Source organism: Puma concolor, chromosome D1 (genome assembly GCF_028749965.1).
Source record: "Puma concolor isolate L17-30 chromosome D1, mPumCon1.1.hap2, whole genome shotgun sequence".
Taxonomy (NCBI): Eukaryota; Metazoa; Chordata; class Mammalia; order Carnivora; family Felidae; genus Puma; species Puma concolor.
In genome coordinates, this window is record NC_141676.1 from 51264983 (window position 1) to 51288596 (window position 23614).

Below are 23614 nucleotides of genomic sequence, written 5' to 3' on the forward strand. Positions count from 1 at the left end.
ATAATCCACAAATAGCCCCTGATATAAAACCTCCATGAAACAATCTTTCCTGCTTTTCTCTCATAGAACTCACACTTGAGGGCCCTTTTCCTTTATACAAATACCCATAAAAATGTAAGAAGTAAAAGAAAAAGAGTTTACATGTGCCCTGCTTTTTTTTTAATGTTTATTTATTTTTGAGAGAGAGAGAGAGAGAGAGTGGGGGAGGGACAGAGAGAGACAGAGAGAGAGAGAGAATCCCAAGCAGCCTCCGTCCACGCTGTCAGTGCAGAGCCAGATGTGGGGCATGAACCCACAAACCTCGAGATCATGATCTGAGCCAAAGTCAGACAGTTAACTGACTGAGCCACCCAGGCGCCCCTACAGGTGCCCTGTTTTAAAATTGGCATGCCTAACCTGGGTTACTTAAATCATTCAACAAGCAATTTTGTCCTTCACTTTTTCTTTTGAAATTTTGCAAATCTATAGAACAGGTGTTTTATAAGAACAAAACAATGAACATCTGTTTATCCTTCACTTAAATTCATTAGTTATTGACATCCTGTCACACTGGCTTAATTCTCATTTGATACCTTCTTTGTACAAACCTCCATGCAAGAGCCCAGGGCATGGGGAGGGAGGTACAAAAAGGAACAAGATATCGTACCTTTCTTCAAGTGATTTACATCTTTTTTTTTTTAATTTTTTTTTTTAACGTTTATTTATTTTTGAGACAGAGAGAGACAGAGCATGAATGGGGGAGGGTCAGAGAGAGGGAGACACAGAATCCGAAACAGGCTCCGGGCTCTGAGCTGTCAGCACAGAGCCCGATGCGGGGCTCGAACTCACAGACCGCGAGATCGTGACCTGAGCCGAAGTCGGCGCTCAACCGACTGAGCCACCCAGGCGCCCCAGTGATTTACATCTTAATAATCAAAATTATGTGTACAAACCAGACATGCAAAAAGATACTGTGTTACTTCTATTTACATAAAATGAAAATTACTCAAAACTAATAGATGGTATTAGGTGTCAGGATAGCAGTCACCCTTCCAGGGAGTAGGGTCTAGAGCAGCTGCTGGTGGGATTCTGCTAGTCTGTTTCCTGATCTGAGTTCTGGAGTTACTTTTTGAAAATTCAAAGTACTTTATCACTTGAGTGTTTTTCTGTGTGCGTTGTATGTCAATAAAATTCTCAACAAAAGAAAACAAAGTGTACAGAAAAAACTTAATACAAAATATACTGGACTTCTGGATGAGACCATTAGAAAACTGGCATTTGAAAAAAAAAAGAAAAGAAAAGAAAACTGGCATTTGATTTGGGCCTGCAAGAATAATGTTGCCATTATTCTATACCCTGTGGGGAGCCCTTGGATGGTTTTGATCAGAGGAATCACATGGTCAAAGAGCACTTTCTGGTGGTTGATTTGGAATGTGTGGAAGCTAGGGAAACATTACCTGCAGGGGGAGTAATCCTGGTGAGCACTATGGAGGACTCAAACTCAAAGTTAGGAGATGGATATGAGATATGTTGTGGATTTAGGGTCCAATTATCTGGTTTGGAGACCAGATAATTGGAGCAAAAAAAGGGGGGGGGAAGGGTCAAGGTGAGCTTGATATTTTCCTCTTGTGTGAAACACCCACTTCCAGTACTGTATTTATTTCTCTCTGTCTAGAATACAATAAGCATTTCTCATCATTCCCAAGTGTCTACTAAAGTGCCTGGCACAAAAGAGATGTTCAGAGAATATGATCTGGGCTTGATGGTGAGGAGGATCCGTGGGTAATAAAGATGAATTTTCTTAGTCCCTTCCCAGGTGGTCTCTGCAGAGCCACTCCTCCCCCCCCCCCCCCAACCCCCGGACCCTTCCAGGTTCCTTTCCAGCCAGATGGTAGGAGGTAAGGAGGCAGGTCAGCCTGCAGATTGCCACCAGGCATCTGTGCGAAGGACCCATCTTTGGGAAGACCTGGGTAGTCGCTGCTGCCCACTGCTTCACCAGGATGTAAGTACACCTAGAGAGTGGAACATGGGAGCTAATGGTTTAAGTTGGTTGATCGTTAATTCTTCAGCCACCACCTCTGATATCCATCAGTCTGACACCACTTCCCCATTCACCACCACTGTGGACATTCCACCTCCGCAGCAGAACCTGAGCTCCTGAGTGCTCAGGAAAGGTCTGCCCTTTCACACTGTGCTCCTAGTTTATTTCAGTTAAACATGAGGCTGGCAATTAGAGACGTATTTATTTTATCAGGTTCCTCCCTAGGACTTTTTTAATCAGAAAAAGTATTACATTTTGTGAAATACTTTTTGGCATCTTTTGCAGTCATGAAGTGATTCCTCCTTTGATTTATCAATATATCAAATCCTTAATTAATAGATTTCCTAAAATTCCTGCATTCCTGAAACAAATCCCACTTGGGCGTGGTGCATTCATCTCCAATATACTGCTGGGTTCCTCTTAGTTCCACTCAGTTGTTTGCATCAACATCCAGAATTGAAATTGACTGATAGCAGAGGCTCTTAAAATGTGGCCTCGAGATGACTGGCGACCTCCAAGATCCTTTTAGGGGGTCTGTGAGGTCAAAACTGAGACATTATTCTCCCTGTCTACTCTCATTCTCTCACAGCATGCAGTGTTTTCCAGGGGCTACATACCACATGCTAGCAGGTAGGACAGGGGTCCCTGGGTGGCTCAGTTGGGTAAGCATCTGACTCTTGATTTCAGCTCAGGTCATGATCTCATGGTTATGGGTTCGAGCCCCGCATCAGGTGCTGCACTGCCAGTGCAGAGCCTGCTTGGGATTCTCTGTCTCCCTCTCTCTCTGTCCCTCCCCTGCTTGCTTTCTCTCTCTCTCTCTCTCTCTCTCTCAAAATAAATAAATGAAGTTAAAAAAAAAATAACAGGTAGGACATCCTGTCTTCTATTTAGCCAGACTTAAACAGTTTTAAAAATATGTGAAACTGAGGCAACTGGGTGGCTCAGTCAGTTGAGCGTCTGACTTCAGCCCGGGTCATGATCTCCCAGTTCACTAGTTTGAGCCCCCTGTCAGGCTCTGTGCTGACGGCCTGGAGCCTGAAGCCTGCTTCAGATTCCGTGTCTCCTTCTCTCTCTCTGCCCCTCTCCAGCCCCTCCCCAGCTTGTGCTCTCTCAAAAATAAATAAAAAAACATTAAAAAATAAAAATATGTGAAACAACGTCAGTCTTATTTAAATTTTGTTTTTTGTTTGAATAAAATAAAATAAGAGGTACAGAAAGGAACAAAATATGGTACCTTTCTTCAAGTAATTTATATCCTAATAATGAAAATTATGTGTACAAACTAGGCATGCAAATAGATACTGTATTACTTCCATTTACATAAAAGGAAAATCACTCAAAACTAATATATAGTATTAGATGTCAGGATAGCAGTTACCCTTTAGGGGAGTAATGTCTAAACAAACATGTAGTTACTTAAATGAACATGTTATTTATGCTAATACTTAATGGTTTTATTGTGGTTATCCTAAATAAATTAGCAAATACATAATTTTTTAAGCTTCTGCTTTAATTTCTAACATTTAACTACTGATAAATATAACTTGTATAAACAAATACCTTTAGGATTCTCAGTGATTTTTTTTAAAGTGTAAAAGTGTCCTGCGACCAACAAGTTTAAGAACTGATGACCTATAGCTTTCTTTTTGTCTGCCTTTGTCAGACTTTGATATCAGTGTTCTTCATGAAAAGAACTGGAGAAATTTCCTTCTTGCTCTATACTTTGCATATAATGTATAATATAAGAATGATAAATAATGATGTCATGTAATTACATATATTAAACATCTATTTCTTGAAGCCTTAAAGGTAACTTTCTCAATTTCCTTCATTCTTACTGTCTTTTAGGTTTAAAAATTTCTCCTTCAGGCAAATTTTTTTTTTCAACGTTTATTTATTTTTGGGACAGAGAGAGACAGAGCGTGAACGGGGGAGGGGCAGAGAGAGAGGGAGACACAGAATCGGAAACAGGCTCCAGACTCTGAGCCATCAGCCCAGAGCCCGACGCGGGGCTCGAACTCACGGACCGCGAGATCGTGACCTGGCTGAAGTCGGACGCTTAACCGACTGCGCCACCCAGGCGCCCCTCCTTCAGGCAATTTTGATAACTTATAATCTCCTACTAATAGCTATAATATTCAGATTTTCCTACTACTTACTTTGAGTTGTACAAACCATTTCCTTATAATTAATACCTCTGTGTTTGCATGATTTTCTACTTTCCTAATTTTGTATATTATATAAATCTTTTAAAAAAAGATTAGACTATCTAGGGGCACCTGGGTGGCTCAGTCAGTTAAATGCCTAACTCTTGATTTCAGCTTAAGTTATGATCTCACAGTTTGTGAGACTGAGTTGTAAGACTGAGCCCCATGTTGGGCTCTGTGCTGACAGATACCCTGTTTGGGATTCTTTCTCTCCCTCTCTCTCTGCCCCTCACCTTCTCTCTCTCTTTCTCTCTCTCTCAAATAATAATTTTAAAAAATTAGACTATCTATTGTTAGGTCATTTTATAGAGATTTTCTTTTTATTTTAGAAGATAGATGGTTTTTTTTTTTTTTTTTTTTTTTTTCTGAACCCTTGTCCTCTGTACCCTACTGAATCATTTTAGCTGACCTAGGTAGACAAGCTGAACAGGGGCAGGGGACCGTGCCTCTGAGATAGTTCCTGCAGATGACTGATGGGCACAGCTATAATCCATGCTGATATTACAATGAAGCTGCAAGACTTGATTATGCTCTCATTAGAGCTCTTAACTCATCGAGTGATGTCAGAGAGATTGCTTCATGTTTCTGAGCCCTAGAATCTTTTACATACAAGGAAGAGAGAACATTCTCTGGAGCCTTGCCCTGCGACTGGAAGGGTTGGCTGTTGCTTTCATTGCGATGGCCAAAATGGTGGCCTTTCTATCTCTTTGATTGCAGGGCTCCTTAGAGAACCACCTCCTAACCCCACATATTTTATTTATTTTTTTAGTATTTATTTATTTAGAGAGAGAGAGAGAGAGAGCATGAGTGAGGGAGGGGCAGAGAGAGAGAGGGAAAAAGAGAATCCCGAGCAGGTTCTGTGCAGTCAGTGCAGAGCCCAATGTGGGGCTCGAACCTATGAGCTGTTGGATCATGACCTGAGCTGAAATCAAGAGTCATTCGCTTAATGGACTGAGCTACCCAGGTGCTCCATAACCCCACATATTTTAATGAAGCCATATCTGAGATTCTTTTTCCTCTTATTTTCCAAGGAGCAGCATGCAGCTGCCTGAGTGGTAAATGGAAGAATCCATGATCTGGCCAAAGAGTCCCCTCAGGTAAGAGCCCTAGGGGAGGATTCAAGAGTCAATGCCAAGTTTGTCAACCGGGTCTAGCTTCACAATGGAGGCCCTCTTCTTTTCCTGGAAGCCTACTGCCGAAGATTTGTCTGTAGGCCAACCTTTCCTTGTTTCCAGCCCCAACAAGACTGTAGAATGAACAACAGTTACTTAGGAAATGCTCCCTGAGGCCCATGTCCACCTGGTGGCATGCTGGGCACTTGCAACACAAGGGTGAGTCAGACACCATCCCACAGGGTGACCACCACCTGAACTTTAGGCTGTTTCCTCCTTTAGGGGAGTTGAAGCACCCAAGCTCCATACGCCTCCCTTCTTCACTGGGTCTATTTAAGGCTCCTTTTCTCTTATCAGAAAACTTCCATCAAGCACGTGGTACTCACTCCACCCTGCCTCCTACAGCACCACCTTGGAATAGGATTTGGCACCACTGTAGCTGGCCAATCTGCTTCAGTTCAATGAATATGTTCATCCCAACCGCCTGCCTGAGAGAGACTACTCACAGTCACAGAATGGGGGCCGTCATCCAGGTCTGGGATGAGCCCTCACACCAGGGTCCTTGGAACTTTACCTCTCTGCAGTATTTCACAGACTCCTTCCTCATGCACCTTCTGTCAGTTGCTTCTCACACGGCCAATGTGCTGTGAAAGGTGAGGACACTTACCCCACGCCCAGAAAAATAAAAAGAAACTGAGGCGTATAAAATTGAAGTGACAGAGCGACACAAGTGCTAAGTGAGACAGAGCCCACACCTAGTTCAGAAAAGCCTAGTGATTTTTCCCCTGCCCCTACACTGTCTGTCTTAGAGAAGCAGTGGCTAATTCGACACCACTCTGGTGCTAAGCCACCCTTCCCTAGCGAATGATCATTTTTTCTTTTAAATGGTCACATGCAAGTCTTCAAGGAGCACCATCTTCTTGCCAGACTTGCAATTAGGCTCTGGGGATGTGAAAGCAAATAGAAGGCAATCCCTGATTTCTTGAATAGGATTTGAGAGCCATGTTCAGCTGCCCCAGTACAAGGGGATAAATGCTGTAACAGATGTGGGCGCTAGTGTAGAGGGAGCACAGAGTAGGGAGTGATTTCCTAGGACTATCAGGGAAGGCTTAGCTAAGGATTAGACATTTATGCTCGGTCTTAAAAGAATCATATGATGTTCAGGTAAACAGAAAAGGGAACACATTGCATTCAGGGGAACTGATATGAATGAAGGATCAGAAAGGCTAAGCAGAGGGATATTTACAGCAAAAGGTGCCGTTCTGTGTGGCCAGTGCTTTGACAGGGGGAACTGGGGAGATTGTTTAAAATTACAGCCTAGGTCTCAGTTGTGAAGGGCTTTCTTTTGGTAGAAAGGAGGTTGGACTCTATCTTGTAGTCAGATGAAGGGAGTGATTGCCATTTCAGTGTAGAGGAGAACAAAATCAGACCTGACTAAAGAAGAAGTCAACAGGATGGATGGAGAAGGAGAGAGTGGAGGCCGGAAACAGTTGAGGAGATGCACAGATTAAGAGCCCAGATAAAATATGATGGGGACTACAAGAGTGACAGGAGGGAAAAACAGGTTCAAGAAACACTGTGTTCATGGAATCAACAAGACCAGGTGACCACTTATGTTTAAAATGGAGGAAAGAAAAAAATCACACAAAAATGATTCCCACCAGGGCACCTGGGTGGCTCAGTCGGTTAAGCACCTGGTATCGGCTCAGGTCTTCATCTCAAGGTTCCGTGAGTTCAAGTCCCATATCAGGCTCTGAGCTGACAGGGTGGAGCCTGCGTGGGATTTTCTCTCATCCCCCTCCCTCTGCCCTCCTCCACTCACTCTCTCTCTCAAAATAAACAAATAATCTTAAAACATGACTCCCACCTAACTCTAATGATTGCATAGATAAAAGCTAATTCTTACTTACTCTAGGCCAAATCCTTTCTATGCGTTATCTCCTACAATCCTCTCAGTAAATCTGAGAAATAGGTACTATTATTAACCCTAATTTTGCAGAGGAAAAAACTGGAGCTCAGTGACCAAGTCCTTTGGCCCAAATAAGTAGTGACGTCCCACTCTCTGATTTCCCTTCTTTCAGGCTGCATGCATACGTATATCATGTTAACTCTATCTTTAGGATAGACTATAATACAATGGCTCAGACCATAGTTTTCCTAACCATAGCCACATGGTACAGCCATCCACAGAATACTGCACCCTAAACAATGTGATCAGACTCCAGTGTTCCCTACTATCCTCAATCGTGGATTTATAAACAATGCCCTGGGTGGTACTGAGGCCCACCCAGTGTCTGCACTGTAGTAGTAGACCCTGTGTGTCTCTGGAAGTTAGTAAGCCAACAAAGTCCTGGTTGTGTTCAAGGAGGAGAAGGGCATGCTTCCCTTCATTTCTCTCTTTTGGACGTTTTCCCTTCCCCCCCTTCCGAAAGGCCAGCCTTTCTCCAATTATAGATCTGAGGCTCGCAGCCCCACCCATCTGCCCTGGAAACTGCATCTGCTGCCCCATTTACTCCCTGTTGCCCCCACAGTCCAAGCTGTGAACTCACAAATTGCTACCGTCTGGACACTCTAGCCCAGCCCCCGCCAGAACAGATGCTGTTGGGGAAGAGTTGAAGCAATTGCTATAAACACTGGAGGGGGACTTGACTGGCATTGCTGGGGTAGCTCTGCAGATGTAGCTGCTCAGGCGGGACTCCTCTGGGGGTGGGCGGGACAGTGGGCATAGCACTCTGCAACCTATTTTTTGCCTCTTCCCAAACACACTGTGTCTGGCAAGTTCTTCTCATTCCCAGTGTCTGGACACTCTTACCTTTCTACCATTTTACTCCGTCAGGCCCATATCAGCCCCAGATCACCAGGTAAATGCAAGGTTTTCCATGCCACATTTCTTCGGTTCTACAAGTCAAGGCTGAAGATGGTCCAGAAAGCAAGGCGCTGCTATCGTTCTCTGCCCACCTGCAGGGTGCAGAATTCTGATTCTGCAGGGTGGGGAATTCTGAGCAGGTGGTATCACGACACTTGAGTTTGAAATCCTTAAACAGGAAAACCAAAGAAACTCCAATTCAAGCAATGTTTTACACTGGTCATGGCACTGGGTGCTTGGAATGGGTGAGGTGCTCCATCAGTGTTCTCTCATAAAGCTCACCCCAGTCAACTAGGTTTGTCTGCTGAGACCCTTTGTTCAGGATGACATTTTTGCACAATGCACAAAGGACAGGCCAGAGCCAGGGTGAGGAGGAAGGGATGGAGTGGGTGGGCCGCTCATATGGTCTGGCAGAGAAAACAAGCTGAAGACGTGAGTAGCAGCAGGAGGCTGCTGAGGGAGGTGGTTCACGGGAGAAAAGAGTCCCAGGGTTAGAGCAACAAGAGCATCAGCACCAGAGGGGAGGAGCAATTCCTGGCTTTTCTGATCCAAATCACAGGAAATATATTTCTGGAATAAAGCCAAGTATAAACAAACAAGCCCTATGAGACAAAACAATGGTTCATTTAGTATATTAGTTTCCCATTGTTGCTACAACGAATTGCCACAACTTTGCTATCTTTGAACAGCACAAATGTATTCTCTTACAGTTCTAGAAGCCAGAAGTATAAAATCAGTTTCACTGGGTTAAAGTCAAGGTATCAGCAGGGCTGGTCGCTTCCAAAGGCTCTCGGGGGGAAATCCATTCTCTTGCGTTTTTCCGATGCCAGAGCCTGCCTGCATTCCTTGGTCTGTGGACCCTCCTTCCATCTTCAAAACTGGTCACTCCAGCTGCTGCTTCTGGCATCACACTGCCTTCTCTATTTCTTCCTGCTTCTGTCACATAAGGAATACTGTGATCATGTCAGGCCCACTGGACAATCCAGGACTGTGTCCCCATCTCAAGATCTTGAAGTTAATCATAGTAACAAAGCTGCTTTTGCCACATAAGGCAGTGTTCACAGGTTCTACGATTTAGGATGTGAGTCTATTTGGAGAAGTTCATTGTTCAACCTACCACAATTTAGGCTTAACAGCTAGGACCTCAGAAGCGGCCATCCGTTCAGGAATAAAATGGAACTAAATCATTTTCAAGGTCAAAAAGCAATCAAAAAGCCCACAACAGCCTGGAAATTGTTTAGAGAGCATAGGCTCCTCAAGCTTTGATTTGGCCACAGCATCAGTCCTCCCCAGGGGAATCTCGGCAGTGGAGGTGGCTGGTCCCCCCACTGGAGAAGGTTTTGTGGAGGCAGAGCCTCATACAGGCTAAAACAGTGACAGATGTTCACTCTTTCTTTTTTTTCAGCATTTTGTGAACCCATACTCGTTGTCAGGCCTTAGGACCACACTGGATTTAGAGAGTGAGACGTGTGCTCATGGTGTGTTTCGGGAGAGCAGTAAAAGAGGAGCCAAACGCGGCAGAACGTGAACATGCAAAGGGTGCATCTAGAGTGCGCAGGGGTGCTGAGGAGAGAGGGGAGGCATTGCCTTCTAAGAGTTACTGGAAGCCCAGACAAACGCCTGCCTTTATTCTGCTCCAAGATTAACAAAGGGGGCTGCCTCTCTGGTAACATGGAGGGAAAATGAGAAGGGAGAACGGAGGGTAGAGGCAACTACTAAGAGAGCCACAGGAAAAATGATTCCAAAGCCCCCCCTCCCCCCAAAAATAGTTGATTGAATCAGATGGAGAAAATTAAGTTCATTCATTCATTCATTCATTCATCCAATACATATTTACTGAGCATCCGCCAGTTGCCAGGCACTGTTCTGAGGTCTGGGAAACAGCAGGAATTAAAACAGAACAAGTCCTGTCCTCATGGAGCTTACATGGTAGTAGAGGGAGAGAAAGAGTAAGCAAGTAGGTAAGATATGTAGAATGTCATCTGAGGACATGTCTTACGGAGACAAAGTAAGCGAAAAAGGGGCACTGACGGGAAGGACTGTTCTCTTAAGCATTATGGGGCTCACTACCATGTGCCAGGCAGGGTGTTAAATGTTACAGGGCAGAGAGGAATTCATTCATTCATTTGCTATGTATATTCATCCATGTGACAGTCACTGTGCTCAGCCCTGGAGAAACAAGGTCTCTGCCATAATGGAACTTCCAGAGAGTCAGCCATTTACAACTAAATAGTCAGGATGTATATTACGAGCTGAAGTAAAAGCCAGAAATAGCATGTAATGTGTACATCTACTTAAATTGGGGGGTTGGATCAGGCATCTCTAAAGAACTGATATTTGAACCGAGACCCAATGAAAGTATAAGTGAAAGATATAAACAGTTGTAATAAACTATTGTAATTAGAGCGGTATGGTATTGGCAGAGGGGCTGGGCAATGAGATCAAAGGGAAAGCTGATATATGACAGGGGTGGCGTTGCGGGTTAGTGACCAGGTATGAGCAATTCAACAATATTACTGAGACAACACATAACCCATATGGAAAAAATTAAATTGGATCCCTGCTTCACATCATATACAGAAATCATTTCCAGGTGGTTGAGAGACTCAAATGTGAAAGGAAACACTTTAAGTGTGTCAGAGAAAATAGAGACTATCTTTAGGATCTTGGGTAGGAATAGACAGGTCATACAAAGCACTAGCCATAAAGGCAAAAGATTGATACATTGGACTACACTGCAATTACAAATTTCTATTCATCAAAAGACGGAGAGAGAAGAAAGAGAGGAGGGAGGCAGGAGAAAAAGAAAAGAAATAAAGAAAAGAAGACAAAAGAAAGGAAACAAAAGAGAAGAAAGTTGTACCACAGGAGAAAATATTTGTAACTGATATAACTGGCAAAGACGTGGTCTCTAAAATATATATAAAAGACTCCTAAAAATTAGTAAGAAAAGAACAACTCAAGAGAAAAATGGGCCAAGGTCATGAGTAGGCATTTTTATTTTCCAGAAAAAGAACTGCCATGGGGGAAAAATATGAAGAATGTTCAACCTCCTCAGCTATGATATTTGGTTCACAAGTTATCATTTTCATTTAGTACGTTGTCAATAATAAGATATCCTGCGATAATATCTCAGTACCTGCAGATGTTAGAAGCGTCCACCATGTACGTGCCTGTGCCGGTGCATGTTTGGGGGCTGGGGTTGGGTTGGGGTGGGAATCTACTTTCTCAGTTTTTCTGTCTCCCTTCAGGTCCAGGAGGCAGGGATTTGCCTTTGCTACGGGCAATGGGAGAACTGATTGGGGGAGAAGGGTTACCAATGTTCTGAAATGTGCCGTGGAGAACCCCCCCTAATCTATGCCTGCCATTCTGCCTCCTATTGGTCTGGTGTTGGGTACCTGTTATCTGTCTCTTTCCCAATGGAGAATGAATGAATGAATGAATGAACGTTGCAACGAATGTCTTAACTCCATTACATCTCCGCCTCGGGGAAACACCCAGCACTAGACCAGGCTCAGAGTAGGAGCTCTTTACGTGCGTCAAACAGATATATTCCTGTGCTCTTTGAATTGGCCTGAATTCCCCTTTCCTTTATCAGCATCCCCTTCTTACCACTCAGACGCCCCTCCTTTCCTCCAGCCTTGGCAAAGTTTCCACAAGGTGCAGAGAGGAGGTTCTCCGTCCGCGCTGCTCAGAGGGAGCAGGAAGAAGGGCAGGATGGAGAGGGGGCCACGAATAAACAAGGGATGGCCCCTGGGAACGGGGACCCCGCAGCAGTGGCAGCCCCTAGTCGCGTGCGGCCCCTAGGGGCAGGGTGGGGCAAAGAGAGAGTCACGCGACAGGGAACTCCTAGGGCGCCAAGGGGGTGGGGGGTGGGTGAGCGGTGGGGGGTGCAGGGGAGGGGGGTCCTGGGGGAGGGCGCGCGGGCGGGGTAGCGGGGAGGGGTGCGGGGGTACGCGAGAGGCTCCCCGGGGGTTCGCGCGGGGGACTGGGAGCGGTAGGGGGTGTAGGAGGGTACGCGGGGGGTTTCCACGGGGGACGCGCGGGGGGGGGTCCACGGGGAGGCGCGCGGGGGGGGTGGTTAGTGGGGAGGGGTGCGTGGGGGGCTACGCGAGGGGCTCCACGGCGGGGTCGCGCGGGGGACGGTGAGAGGTGGGGTACGCGGGGGGTTCCACGGGGGGCGCGCGGGGTGCTCCACGGTGGGGCGCGCGGTGTGGGGGTAAGCGGGAGTGGCCGGGCGCGCGTCGCCGGCCGCGGCTTCGAGGCCTCCGCGTCCGCCAGGCGGAGCTGCGGGCACCCGACTCGCTGCCGCCTCGCAACCAGCCCCACTTCGACGACCTGTTCGGCGTCTCGTTCCGGGTGGGTGCCCAGGGCGCGGCGGCGGGGCAAGGCCGTGGGAGTCCAACGGGGCCCCGGGCGGGCCTGGCGGCCGAGGGCGTCGGCCGGTCGGCGCCGCGCGGGGCGGGGAGCGGGGCGGGCCCCAGCGGCGCCGGGGCAGGCGTGGCGCGGCGGGGAGCGGAGCGTCAGGCGAGAGAGGGAGCCCGCGGCCCTTCCCCGGTCCCGCGACGGCTGGCTGGGCGATGGCCAGGCTGGCAGTGCGGGCGGCGGGGGCGGGGGCGGGGGCGGGGGCGGGGGCGGGAGCCTGGCGGAGTGGCTGCCGGTGAGAGTCCAGGCCTCCTTCACCTGCCTTGGAGGGTGCTGGCGTGTCCCGAGGCGCTAAGGTAAGCGCCCCCCCCCCCCCCAGATCGAAGGTACTCACCCCACCCCAACCCCGCCTGGATAGGGGAGTAGCGGGGAAGTGAGCCCCATCCCTGCCTAGCAGCAGCCACCTCCTGGAGGAGTCAGCGCTTATCCCCGTCTAGTTCTGCCGTTGGGGACTGGGACCATGTTCCAGATTGTGGGTTAGAAGCAGTGTCATCACCTCAAGGAGGGGACTCCCAGGACTTGCACCCTCGAATGTAACCAGGATGGAGGCAGATGGGCAGGAAGGGCTGGCCTGGTGACATTAGCACTCCCTGGCCATCTGCTTGGCGTGGTCTGATGTGCAGCTGACCCCTCCCTACCCTCCGGGTCCACTGTAGGCTCAGCCTGCATTGTTTTATTACCTTTCCCTCTGTCTGGTTTCTTCTGTGCCTTTGGTGTGGGAGGGTACTGCTGTGCCTGAGCACAGTCCTTCCCCCGGGGCCGGCGGGACCTGAGGTGCCCTGTTCACACTGTCTGCTAGGACCCAACCCTGCTCCTTGTCATCACTGTCCTTGGAGTCACAGTGCTCCTGTTGGCCCTGAGGAACATGAACTCAAGGAAGAGATGTATCACCCTACAGGACTCTGAAACCAAGTACCCACTGCCTTTGATTGAGAAAGAGGTAATGGAGTCAGCCCACCCTTTCCATTGTCAGCCTGTGAAAGAGAAGAGCACGAGAGTGGTGGGGGATGCGCTGGCTGGGAAGGCAGGGCAATGGGACAAGAGTTTCAGGGCCTCCAGTTTGCTCCCCACTGCGTGTATGTGTGTGTGTGTGTGTGTGTGTGTACATCTGTGTGTTCCGGGGTAGTCCCAAACAGAGCTCCTTTCCCAGGCATCTTAGTTGCCCAGAAAGGCTTCTAGAAAGCTGACAGTCTGCCTCTGTTTTCTATTTTATAGCAAATCAGCCACAACACCCGGAGGTTCCGCTTTGGACTGCCCTCACCGGACCATGTCTTGGGGCTTCCTGTAGGTGAGTGGGGTTTAGTATCATCGCCAGGACTGGGCCTTGCAGGCACTCTGCTCCTCTCAAAAACTCAGCTGGGGTGTAGCAGTCTCCTTGTTATCTTTCCTGACACGTGAGCTCAAGAGAGATAGGGAGATGGGCTTGGGGACAGTCCATTTCTTTTCTCACTGTTTGATTTGGGCTGACACAGAAGTGATATCTCAGCATTGAAAGGAAGTGCATCTAGAATCAGAAGGTCTGGGATCTCATCACAGGCTCCTTGCTGGGCAACCTGAGTCAAGTCCTTCAACCTCTCTGTGCCTCAGTCTATGAAATGGGGTTTCCCAGGCCTGTCCGCCGCTTGGGTTGTTGTGAAGGTAAAGTGACTGATGGATGAGAAAATTCAGAAAGTGCCAAGTGCTGTGTACATGTGAGGGGTAGAAGGAACTGATGTTCCCCTGAAGTCAGGAGAAAGGCCCAGAATTGTGGAGAGGCAGGAGGGAGTCAAGTGTGTCTTCCCCACATAGTGTGGCTTTTCAGCAGGGACCTCAGATCCACACAAGGAGGGACCCATTGTGAATACCAGCCCTAGAGGTCTTAGAGTTCCGAGTTACCCCCTTTCTGGTCTGTACCACCGCCAGACACCCAGTTTCATGTTGATGAGGTAGAAATCCTCTGCTAGGTCCACAGCCTGGGGATTCAGAGCTTTGTACAAATTGCTAGTGCTGCTTGCCAACCTGGTGGAGATCCTAATCCATGACCTACTTGTCCTACAAAACCTTGACCTCTCCTCAGGTGACCAGGCAGCCAGCCTGGCTCCTGAGCCTCCTCACTGCTTCCTCTCTCTGTCCCCATCCACAAGAGCTCAGTGTCCGCCTGCCTTCCAGCCCTCTGCCTAGTCTGTGGGGTGAGTCCTGTTGGCAAGAAGGCTAAAAGAATGAAAAACTTCGAGGAATAGAAATTTCTTAGAATCTGCCATGACCCACCCTCTCCTCTGCCCTGGTGTAGGCGGTGCAAAGTTAGTGTGACAGGTAGTTTAGAGGCTTCTGGGAGAGTCTGCTATGAGGACTCGGCGATCACTGATGCTTTCCAGGTCAGAGGAAATGCAGCAGCTTAGAAATGGGGCCTGCTAGGCAGCCCCGTTTTCCCCGGGGACGGACACTGCCAGGCCAGGCCCAGGTTGGCTGCATCTGAAAGAGCCTATCTGAGGTCTCCAGGTTCAGATTTGTTCTCAGAAGGAAACTGCCTCAGGCATATATTTCTGCACATCCCGGATGCCCAGCCAGGCCACAGCCAGAGTCATTGAGCCTGTCTTTTCTTTCTTCCCTTCCTTTCTCTTCTCTTCATTTGAATTCCAGTATAGCGCCTGTCCTTTTTTAACCCCGAGTGTTTGCACCTCAGGCTTCAGGACCTCCTCACAGACCCTGAGGACTTTCAAGGCTTCCTCCTCTCCTCCTTCTCTTCCTCCTTTCTGTGTCTCCCCAGGTCTCCGCTTCTGTCTGCACCTCTGCTCCATCTTTCCTGTGCATAGTTTCTACTCCCTTGGATGGCACAAAGCTTCATTTTGCCTCTGTCTCTTAGCATCTCTTGATGGCAGCTCCTGCCCTCACCACTGCTTGTCTTAGTCACTGAAGCTCCCACTTTAGATCCAGCAACCATCTGAGTCGCCATACCCACTATGTGACACTGGGTTGTCACCATATGTAGGTCTCTAGCCATACCTGGTCCATTCGGTTCTACCCAGGAGGGGCAGAATTCCATGGCTCAAAACTTTACTGCTGCCCCTCGAGCAGAGCCATTGGCCAGAAAGACACAACACTCTTTCTAGAACTCCTGGTCTGCAGTATCCAAATCCCGGGGCCCAGCATGCCTGTGAGTCTAGGGCGGCTCAAGCAGCAAGAGACAGATGAGGGGGTCATGATTCATTCACAGACCCCACTGATCCACTCAGTCTAAGAAGAAATGACTTTGTGAAGGCAACATATTTTGCTTTAAAAGGGAAACACTCCTGGGATGCCTGGGTGGCTCAGTTGGTTAAGCATCCGACTTCAGCTCAGGTCATGATCTCTTCGTTTGTGAGTTTGAGCCCTGCATCTGATTCTGTGCCAACAGCTCAGAGCCTAGAGCCTGCTTCGGATTCTGTGTCTCCCTCTCTCTCTGGACCTTCCCCACCCCCCCCCCTCAAAAATAAACATCAAAAAATATTTAAAAGGGAAACACTCCTATTACTTTTAATACTCAGCCTCCAACTTTAATGAGGTCTTCCTGTTCCACAGAATATTTTGATGAGTGTGCATTCACACGAAGCTCACAGCTCCCCTGGGATGGGGGCAGGGCAGGCATATCGTCCCCACTCACCCAGAGAGGTGAAGTGACTTGCCCAGGGTAGCATGCAGAGTGACAAGGGCAGGTCTAGGACCCAGGCCTCCTGGATCTGGACTCCTCCTCTGCTTGGCCGTGCTCCCATGCACCCTGCCACATGCACCCACTTCCCTGAAGCCAAGTCCTTTATGGGAATCCTGGATCCTGTTTAGGTTGGCTGTGCTCACATTTAACACTGCATGCTTTTTCTGCAGGTAACTACATCCATCTCTTGGCCAGAATTGATGGTGCTCTGGTGGTCAGGGCTTACACGCCTGTGTCCAGTGATGATGACCAAGGCTTTGTGGACTTGATTATAAAGGTAAATGGTGCCTACTGGGTCCACCTGCCTCACCCTCACAAGCCTATTAAAGGTGGTAGGGTGAAGAGGGGACTCGTGTCCTGGGAAGGGCTTTCCGGCACTGTCATTTAACAGTGAAGCTGTTGATTTGGCCAAGTCTTCAGGGGGTGCTTAGAGCAACTGTGAGCACAGAGGATTTTCTCTGCAAGGTTTCCAGTGGCAAATGGAATTTTTAGTTGTATGCAGCTGTGACCTCAAGTCTGCGTGTGTGAAAAACAGGCTGCTTTATTTTTTCAGGTCTACTTCAAAAATGTACACCCCAATTATCCAGAAGGGGGGAAGATGACTCAGTACTTGGAGAACATGAAAATTGGGGACACCGTCCTTTTTCGAGGGCCCACCGGTCGCCTGTTCTATCATGAGCCAGGTACTAGGGGGTTTATGCTGGACTTCCTGCTGGGAAGAAGATTCCTGTGGTTGTTCTAGAAAACGTCTCATGTCTGGGTCATGTGCACTTGTCCTTAAAGTCTTCATACATTCATTCAACACACACACTTTATGAGATTGTAAGCTTTGTTATGGTAGGGGAGTGCTGGGGTTTTTCCTCATCACTGACTGTCCGGCACAACGCCTGATACATAAGAGGTACCCGCTAATGCTGAAGAATGGATAGATGGATGCCATCCACACTCGCTCACTTACTCACATGTTCACCACCGACTCACTCTTTCACTGCTGTGGCTCAGTGCTCTGCGAGGCTCCATTTAATTTCACTGTGCCCCTCTCCTTCCTCAGAAGAAAAGGTCTAGTGAGTCCTCAAAGAAGCCCAGCCTCTGTTTCCACTTTGTGCACCAGGGCACGGGGACTGGTGGAACGGGGCACACCGACTTGCTTTTCTGGTTTAGAATGGTGTGGCCACTTCCTCAGGTGGACTTTCCTCCTGGGGGTCCCAAGGAGCGTCTGGGATCTTTTGTAAGCTCTCAGGCAAGAGCTGCAGAAGTCAGAAGTATCCTCTGTGTTTCCAGGGAAGTTTTCAATCAAACCATACAAAACAAGTGACCCTGAAGAAAAGGTGGTCAGTCACCTGGGAATGATTGCTGGGGGCACAGGTAAGAGGCTTCTGGGGCTTCAGCCACAGGGTGGGTCCCCAGACCTTTTTAACTTTGGACTCATTTGATGCTAGAAGGGGTGGTGTGGGAGACCCTTTCCTAGCTGTTTTAGATGGAAGTGCAAGGTTGATGATAGGCCTGGAAACCAACCTCGTGTGCCCTGCTCCCCTTACTCAACATGGTGGCTGCCCCAGGAAGTCATGCTGGGGACCATAGAAAGGTCTGGGGACCGAGCTGAGTAGGCCCACACATGGTCCCCCAAGGGCTCCTGGATCCAGGTCAAGCCTGATGCTCCCCATCCCTTGAAAATGAATGCCTGAAAGAATGGAACGTGGGAACACCTACAATGTGCCAGGCACCACAACGGGCACTCGTAAAATGAACACATTTACTTGTCGTTCTCTTTTTACAAATGGGGACACGCAGCCAGGCACGTGACTGACCACGGTCAGACAGCAAGTGAGGGAGCTGGGTGTGCAGCCCACTTTCAGTTCCGAGCCAGTCTCCTTCCATCTTGCCACAGGAAAACAAGAAAGGGCCTTTCGATTTACTGTTGCATTGGAAGGGGAAACCAAAAGGAGGGGTGGTCTTCCACTTTGAGTTTTGGGGGCAGACATGAGAAAAGTAGGATTGTGGCTAAGGAAGACTGTTAAGGGGCTGCAGACCAGGGACTGTGGGCAGCAGAGAGGGAGAGAGAGCGGCTAGCTGTGTCCCACCTGCTACTATTCCAGGGATTACGCCCATGCTGCAGCTCATTCGTCACATCACCAAGAACCCCGACGACAGGACCAGGATGTCCCTCATCTTTGCCAACCAGGTCAGCTCTGCCGAATCAGCCCTGAGCTTGCAGGGGTGGGATGGAATGTTTGCTGAGAGGGGCCTCTGCCTTCATACCTCCCCCCGACTGAGCTCTCTCGCTGCTGGGGTGCCTGCGGCCTTGGGGGAGGGGGCCTGGTTTTTCGGTTGTTTTTGGTTTTTGTTTTTAACTCTTCCCCCAGCCACTTTACGTACTAAGCTTTCCTTCCTTTAATATGTAATTCTGGTTTTCTGAGTATAAAGTCATAGATGCCCTCAGTAGAAATTTCAGAAAATACAAAAATAAATATGACTTTTTTTTTTCTATACATGCCATATATTTGCAATTACATCTATAACACAGTTTTGTTTTTTCACCCAGCATTACCACACAGGCACTTTCTTCTCGTCAAAACTCTTTGTACATATTTTCATCAGTCTGTACCAAGTTGCACCATAATTTACTACATCTTCTGCCTTCAGATTGTTTTCAGTTTTCCCAGTTGTAACGTATATAGTGATGAACAATATAGCCTAGGCTTGATGCCTTTTAGATTATTTTCTTAAACAGAATCCCAGGAGTAGGATTGCTGGTGCAGGAACTGTGAAGAGTCTTGAGATCCAGGTCCTCTGTGTGGTACCTCTGGGCCTGGCACAGGTTTCTCGTGGCTTTGGCTCCCTTTCCCCAGATGAAGCTCCAGCCTTTGCTTTCCTGTCCCGTAGCTCTCCAGTGCTGTGGTGTTAGGTGCGATCTTCTTTCCGTATTACGGCCTTCGCCCCTTGCACTCCCTGCGAGAGGTCCTGGGCCCACACTAAGCTCGGTCCAGCCCGGCAGGATAGCCTGGTGCTCAGTGTGGATGGGGGTGGGGGGCTGGGCCGTCAGAACGAGGCCACCCAGCCTGTGCACCTGTGCTCAGCCGTGTCCTTCCAGCTGAGGACAGTCACCGCCTCTGCCGCACAGCCCACCTCCTCCACCCACGAGAGAGGGTTGGTAGTGCAGGAAGTGCCGCAGAACCTTCATTTGCCCCAGGAGCCGTGGTGACAGCATCCAACTAGAGCAGTGGCAGCTTGGGCAGACGTGTGCTGACCCGTGTGCCCAGTGTGGGGGACAAGCAGGATGTCCCTGGAGGGGCTTTGCTCACGTTCCTTATTTTCTAGACAGAGGAGGATATCTTGGTGAGAAAAGAGCTTGAAGAAGTTGCCAGAACTCGCCCGGAACAGTTCAGCCTGTGGTACACCCTGGACAGGCCTCCTGTTGGTACGATCCCCATTGTCCCCACTGTGGGTTAGCTCCAACCTTTGACCCACCTCAGGAACTGGTCCCTGGGTTTGGTTTTTGGATCTGTGCTCGAGGGCTGAGACCTTCAGCTCTGTCTCTGCATGGGAAATGGAGGGATTTGAGGGAGAGAGGATTTGGGATGACCTGTTTGTGAGAGCACTCAAGGGCATGTGTGTGATATCTCAGCAGCAGTCCATATACGCACTGAACCTCAGGAGGGACTCAGAGGGACACTGAGTCACTGGGTCAGTCTGAACACCCACTCCATGCTACACTTGATACAGCATCCCACAGAGATAGCACACACGTGGCATCTAATAGAGCCAGTGACCCCTTCTCCCTTACCACCCGGCCTCTCCTGGATAGCAGTCATCACGTGCTAAGCCCCAGCCAGCTGCTGCGACCCTAGCCAGCACGTGGCTACCACCGCGCACAGCCCACCATCCGTGGCTGTCACTCTCCTGCTGCGCTGAACTGCACCTGCCTTGTCATATAGCTCACTGCCCAGCAGAGGGCGCCCCCAACTGAGCCACAAACCTCAGTCTGTACGGCCCCAGATCGCGGCCCCAGATCTCTGCCGTGACTCAGACCACACCCCACTATTGTGTTCTCCATCCCTGACAGTGCCGGCAGCATCAGACACCTGCTGGGGGCCTCAGAGTCCCAGCAGTGAGCCTGGGATCTGGGGGTGGACACTTCTGAAGGCTGCCTGAGCCTACCAGGTCCTTGACTTTGCAGCTTCTCTGCAGAGAACAGCAACGCAGGCTTCTAAGTCTTGGAGAGCAGCCTGGGTTCCTTCTCTAGGGAGGCCAGGCAGGAGGCTTGGGGTCAGGGACTCCACCTGGCACCCCCACAGATTTTTTCTACTTCTGCTTCATCTCAGGCTGGAAGTACAGCTCAGGCTACATCACCGCCAACATGATCAAGGAGCACCTCCCTCCTCCCGGGCAGTCCACGTTCATCCTGGTGTGTGGACCCCTGCCCCTGATCCAGACAGCCGCTCACCCTAATCTGGAGAAACTGGGTTATACCAAGGACATGATTTTTACTTACTAATACCTCCCTTGCTCTTAGCAAATCTGCCTGGTCCCTTTCCTCTGTTTCAGAGTGAGCTCTGCCTCAGCACATTAAAGTGGCGTGTGTTCACAAATGCCTGTAATGCATCCTTGGGCACATCGCTCTTTTTCTGGGTGTGGGCCTACAAAGCAGCATTCACAGGGTTGGAGATAAGCTGGTTTCTGAGACCGCCTTGCTTGGGAGGCTCAATTCGTAGCTTTTCCCATAGTTTAGTGAGATAAGTTTCAGTCCAAAGCAGACAGCTCATGAGATGGGGCTTGTGGGACACCTGCTAGGCAGTTTTAGAAGGTTAGAAGGCCTTGGCCAGCCCTACATGTGAACTGTTCTCTGTCCCAAGGAGGTCAGGACTGGCGAAAGTGCAGGGGCAGAATTCCAGAAGAATCCAAGTGGGGTCACGTCAGCTTCCAATCTGTCTCCTGAACACCCCTCTTCAGAGTGTTCTGTGTTTAAGGCCAGACCTACTGGAGGGCCTAGGCACCCTCCACGTGCATCCTTCCTTCCTTTGTGGCAGACCCTTGAAGTGGGAATGATGTTCAAATGTATTAGGGTAGTAGTAAATCCACAGGGTAGGCAGGCTCCAGGAATGCTGGACTCCTGGGCTTTATGCAACAAACCACAGGCCAGGGCTGTGGTTTTCCTAGCATCCCAGTATGGTGCCCAGGGTGGTTAATATAGCAGCTTCTGAATTTGCAAACAAGAGTAGGCTCCAGGAGCTATTCCTTAAATCCTTCACGTTGCTAAACCCAAATCATACAAGTGACCACGATGGCCTCTGCTGTTCCTGGCCAGGCTGATATGCTCCTCTGTTACTCTGAGTGGGTAGAACCTTTCTGCACTTTACTTCTCATCATTCTCATAACAATCCAGAGATTCTACGGGGGGAGTTATTCTCCAAGTTACAGAGGAGAAAACTGAGGCTCCAAGATGAAGTTATTGCCCCCAGGTCATTCCAACAGGAGGTGGCAGGGGTGGGCTTCAGACCCGGCTGTGTTTAATCCAAGACATTGCCTTTCTACAGAAACTGGATGGTAGTGTTACTGCAACCTGGTGTCACCATGTGTGTGTGTGGGGGGGGGGGGGGATGGGGCGGGGGGGAGGGTGGGGGTGGGTACAGGACAAAGGAAAACGGCTCTAGAGATTTCACTTAAGTGCAGCTATGCCCTGCCTACAGGGATGATCCCCTGAGGGCCAGTAGGGGCGCCACGGTGGCGGGGCTGGGGGCGGTGAGCCTTCACTCATTTGTATGTTCAGCGCCCCCTCAGCGAATCCCCTACTTGGGGAAAGATACTCTGCCAGGCGCTATAGGGTGAGGAAGAGCCTACTCACAGATATTTTTCTCTAACACACATCTTCCCATGCTTGTCCCTGCTTTCACTAGTCCCCATCTGGCCACCTGTGTCTCCAGGATAAATCACAGGGACCTGGCTCACAGGGCCTTTCCTGATCTGACTCCAGCTGACTTCACCAGATTTTTCCTTCCCTGGGCCTCCCACTTTTACCCCATTCTGTGGCCCAGTGGCTCTCAGCTAGGGGGCAGTTTTGCCCCCCCACAGAACATTTGGCAAAGTCTGGAGACATTTTCGGTTGTCACAACCAGAGGCGGCATGCTGTTGCCAGACAGGGGTAGAGGATGCCGCGAAACCTCCTACAACACACAAACCAGCCCCCATCACGACAAATTATTCAGCCCTAAGTGACAGCAGCGCAGAGGTTGAGAAACTGTTCTCTGGTTTTAGCAACTTTGGGCACTTCCTGGGATGTGCTGGCATGTTCCACGTCCATCTGCCTGGAATGCCTTTCCCCTCTGGCACCCTTGGGGAACCTGATTCATCTCTGAAATCCAAGTCGTTTTCAGTCCCCTCCCCCAGCTCTCCATTAAAAAGGACACCTTGTTCTTTCAGGCTGTAGAGACTTCTACTGGAGCCTCTGTAACTTTCAGCACACACCTGTTTGAAACAGATGTGCACCCCCCACTAGACCATCAGCACCCTCAGACAAGCACCTTGACATTCATGCCTGTCTGTATCTGTAGCCCTTCTTAGCCTGGCATGGAACATGCTTAACCCGCACATATGAAGGGGTGGGTGGATGGGGAACTTGGCAGCATGGAGCCCCTAAGCAGTCTAAGGACCAGCATTGGCTCTTATTCCGGTCTGTACAGGAGCCCACGCATAGCAGGTTGCTTGGTGAGTTTGTGCTGAGAGGCTATGGAAAGGAAGACACAGTACTTCAGGGTGAGCCAGGAAGGGCTCGGGCTCAAGGGCAGACTACACAGTGGGACACAGGGACCTCTAACCAACACATCAGTGAAGGCTTCCTGAAAGAAGTGGTGTCATGCTGGGTCTTGTGAAGGGGACCACGGGGGAAAAGTAGGTCCCACGGTGGGGGAAACGCAGAGACACAGGCTACAGAGTGGCTTCTGAACGGCCTTGGGTGCTAGCAAAGGCTTTGGAACTCTACTCTGGCTTCTGGAACTGAGGTGTTCTTAGCATAAAGGTAACAGGATCAAAACAGTGCTTTGGGAAGGCCACTCTGGGGGTAAGGTAGAGAACCTTTGGAGGGACCAATTGGGAAGGTGATGGACCAAGGAGGAGACCAGCTTTGGAAATCAGAGGAGAGAGGAGGCCCAAGCCACCACAGGGAGGAAGAGGACGGGGCTCTGCCAAGTGGGGAGACCGTTTGGGCGGGACAGTATGGCTGGGGCACGTGGGGTGAGGTAGGAGACACCCCAGGGGAACAGGATGCTCTGGGAAGATGGCGAGTGGCGGTGGAACCGTTGGTTTGGGGTAAGCAAGCACTGT

The 23614-nt window shown here is 49.4% G+C and overlaps 2 protein-coding genes across 4 annotated transcripts in view; one reads left to right on the forward strand and one right to left on the reverse strand.

The window, feature by feature from the left end:
• The window catches only part of LOC112865977 (olfactory receptor 5P4), a 47334-nt gene extending 35273 nt beyond the window's left edge, over positions 1–12061 (reverse strand). The window contains exons 1-2 of one of the 2 annotated variants that reach the window (XM_086678057.1): positions 11818–12061; positions 8152–9768 (exon numbers count right to left, since the gene is read on the reverse strand). The gene's annotated coding sequence lies outside the window, so the exon portion shown is untranslated. Of the gene's footprint in view, positions 1–8151; positions 11292–11817 lie in introns of those variants that run through there. The other variant, XM_086678058.1, reaches the window with a different exon arrangement.
• A 370-nt stretch (positions 12062–12431) lies between these two features.
• CYB5R2 (cytochrome b5 reductase 2) lies at positions 12432–20899 on the forward strand. 2 transcript variants are annotated; one of them, XM_086678078.1, is made up of 9 exons: positions 12432–12564; positions 13430–13570; positions 13846–13918; positions 16468–16574; positions 16851–16980; positions 17579–17662; positions 18394–18479; positions 19616–19715; positions 20620–20899. In XM_086678078.1, exons 2-9 carry the CDS (start codon positions 13496–13498, stop codon positions 20790–20792), a joined length of 828 nt encoding a protein of 275 aa, XP_086534204.1. In that variant the 5' UTR covers positions 12432–12564; positions 13430–13495; the 3' UTR covers positions 20793–20899. The 2 variants fall into 2 exon arrangements, with proteins under 2 accessions (XP_086534204.1, XP_086534203.1); XM_086678077.1 differs by lacking the exon at positions 12432–12564 and adding an exon at positions 12800–12926.
• The last annotated feature ends 2715 nt before the right edge of the window (positions 20900–23614 follow it).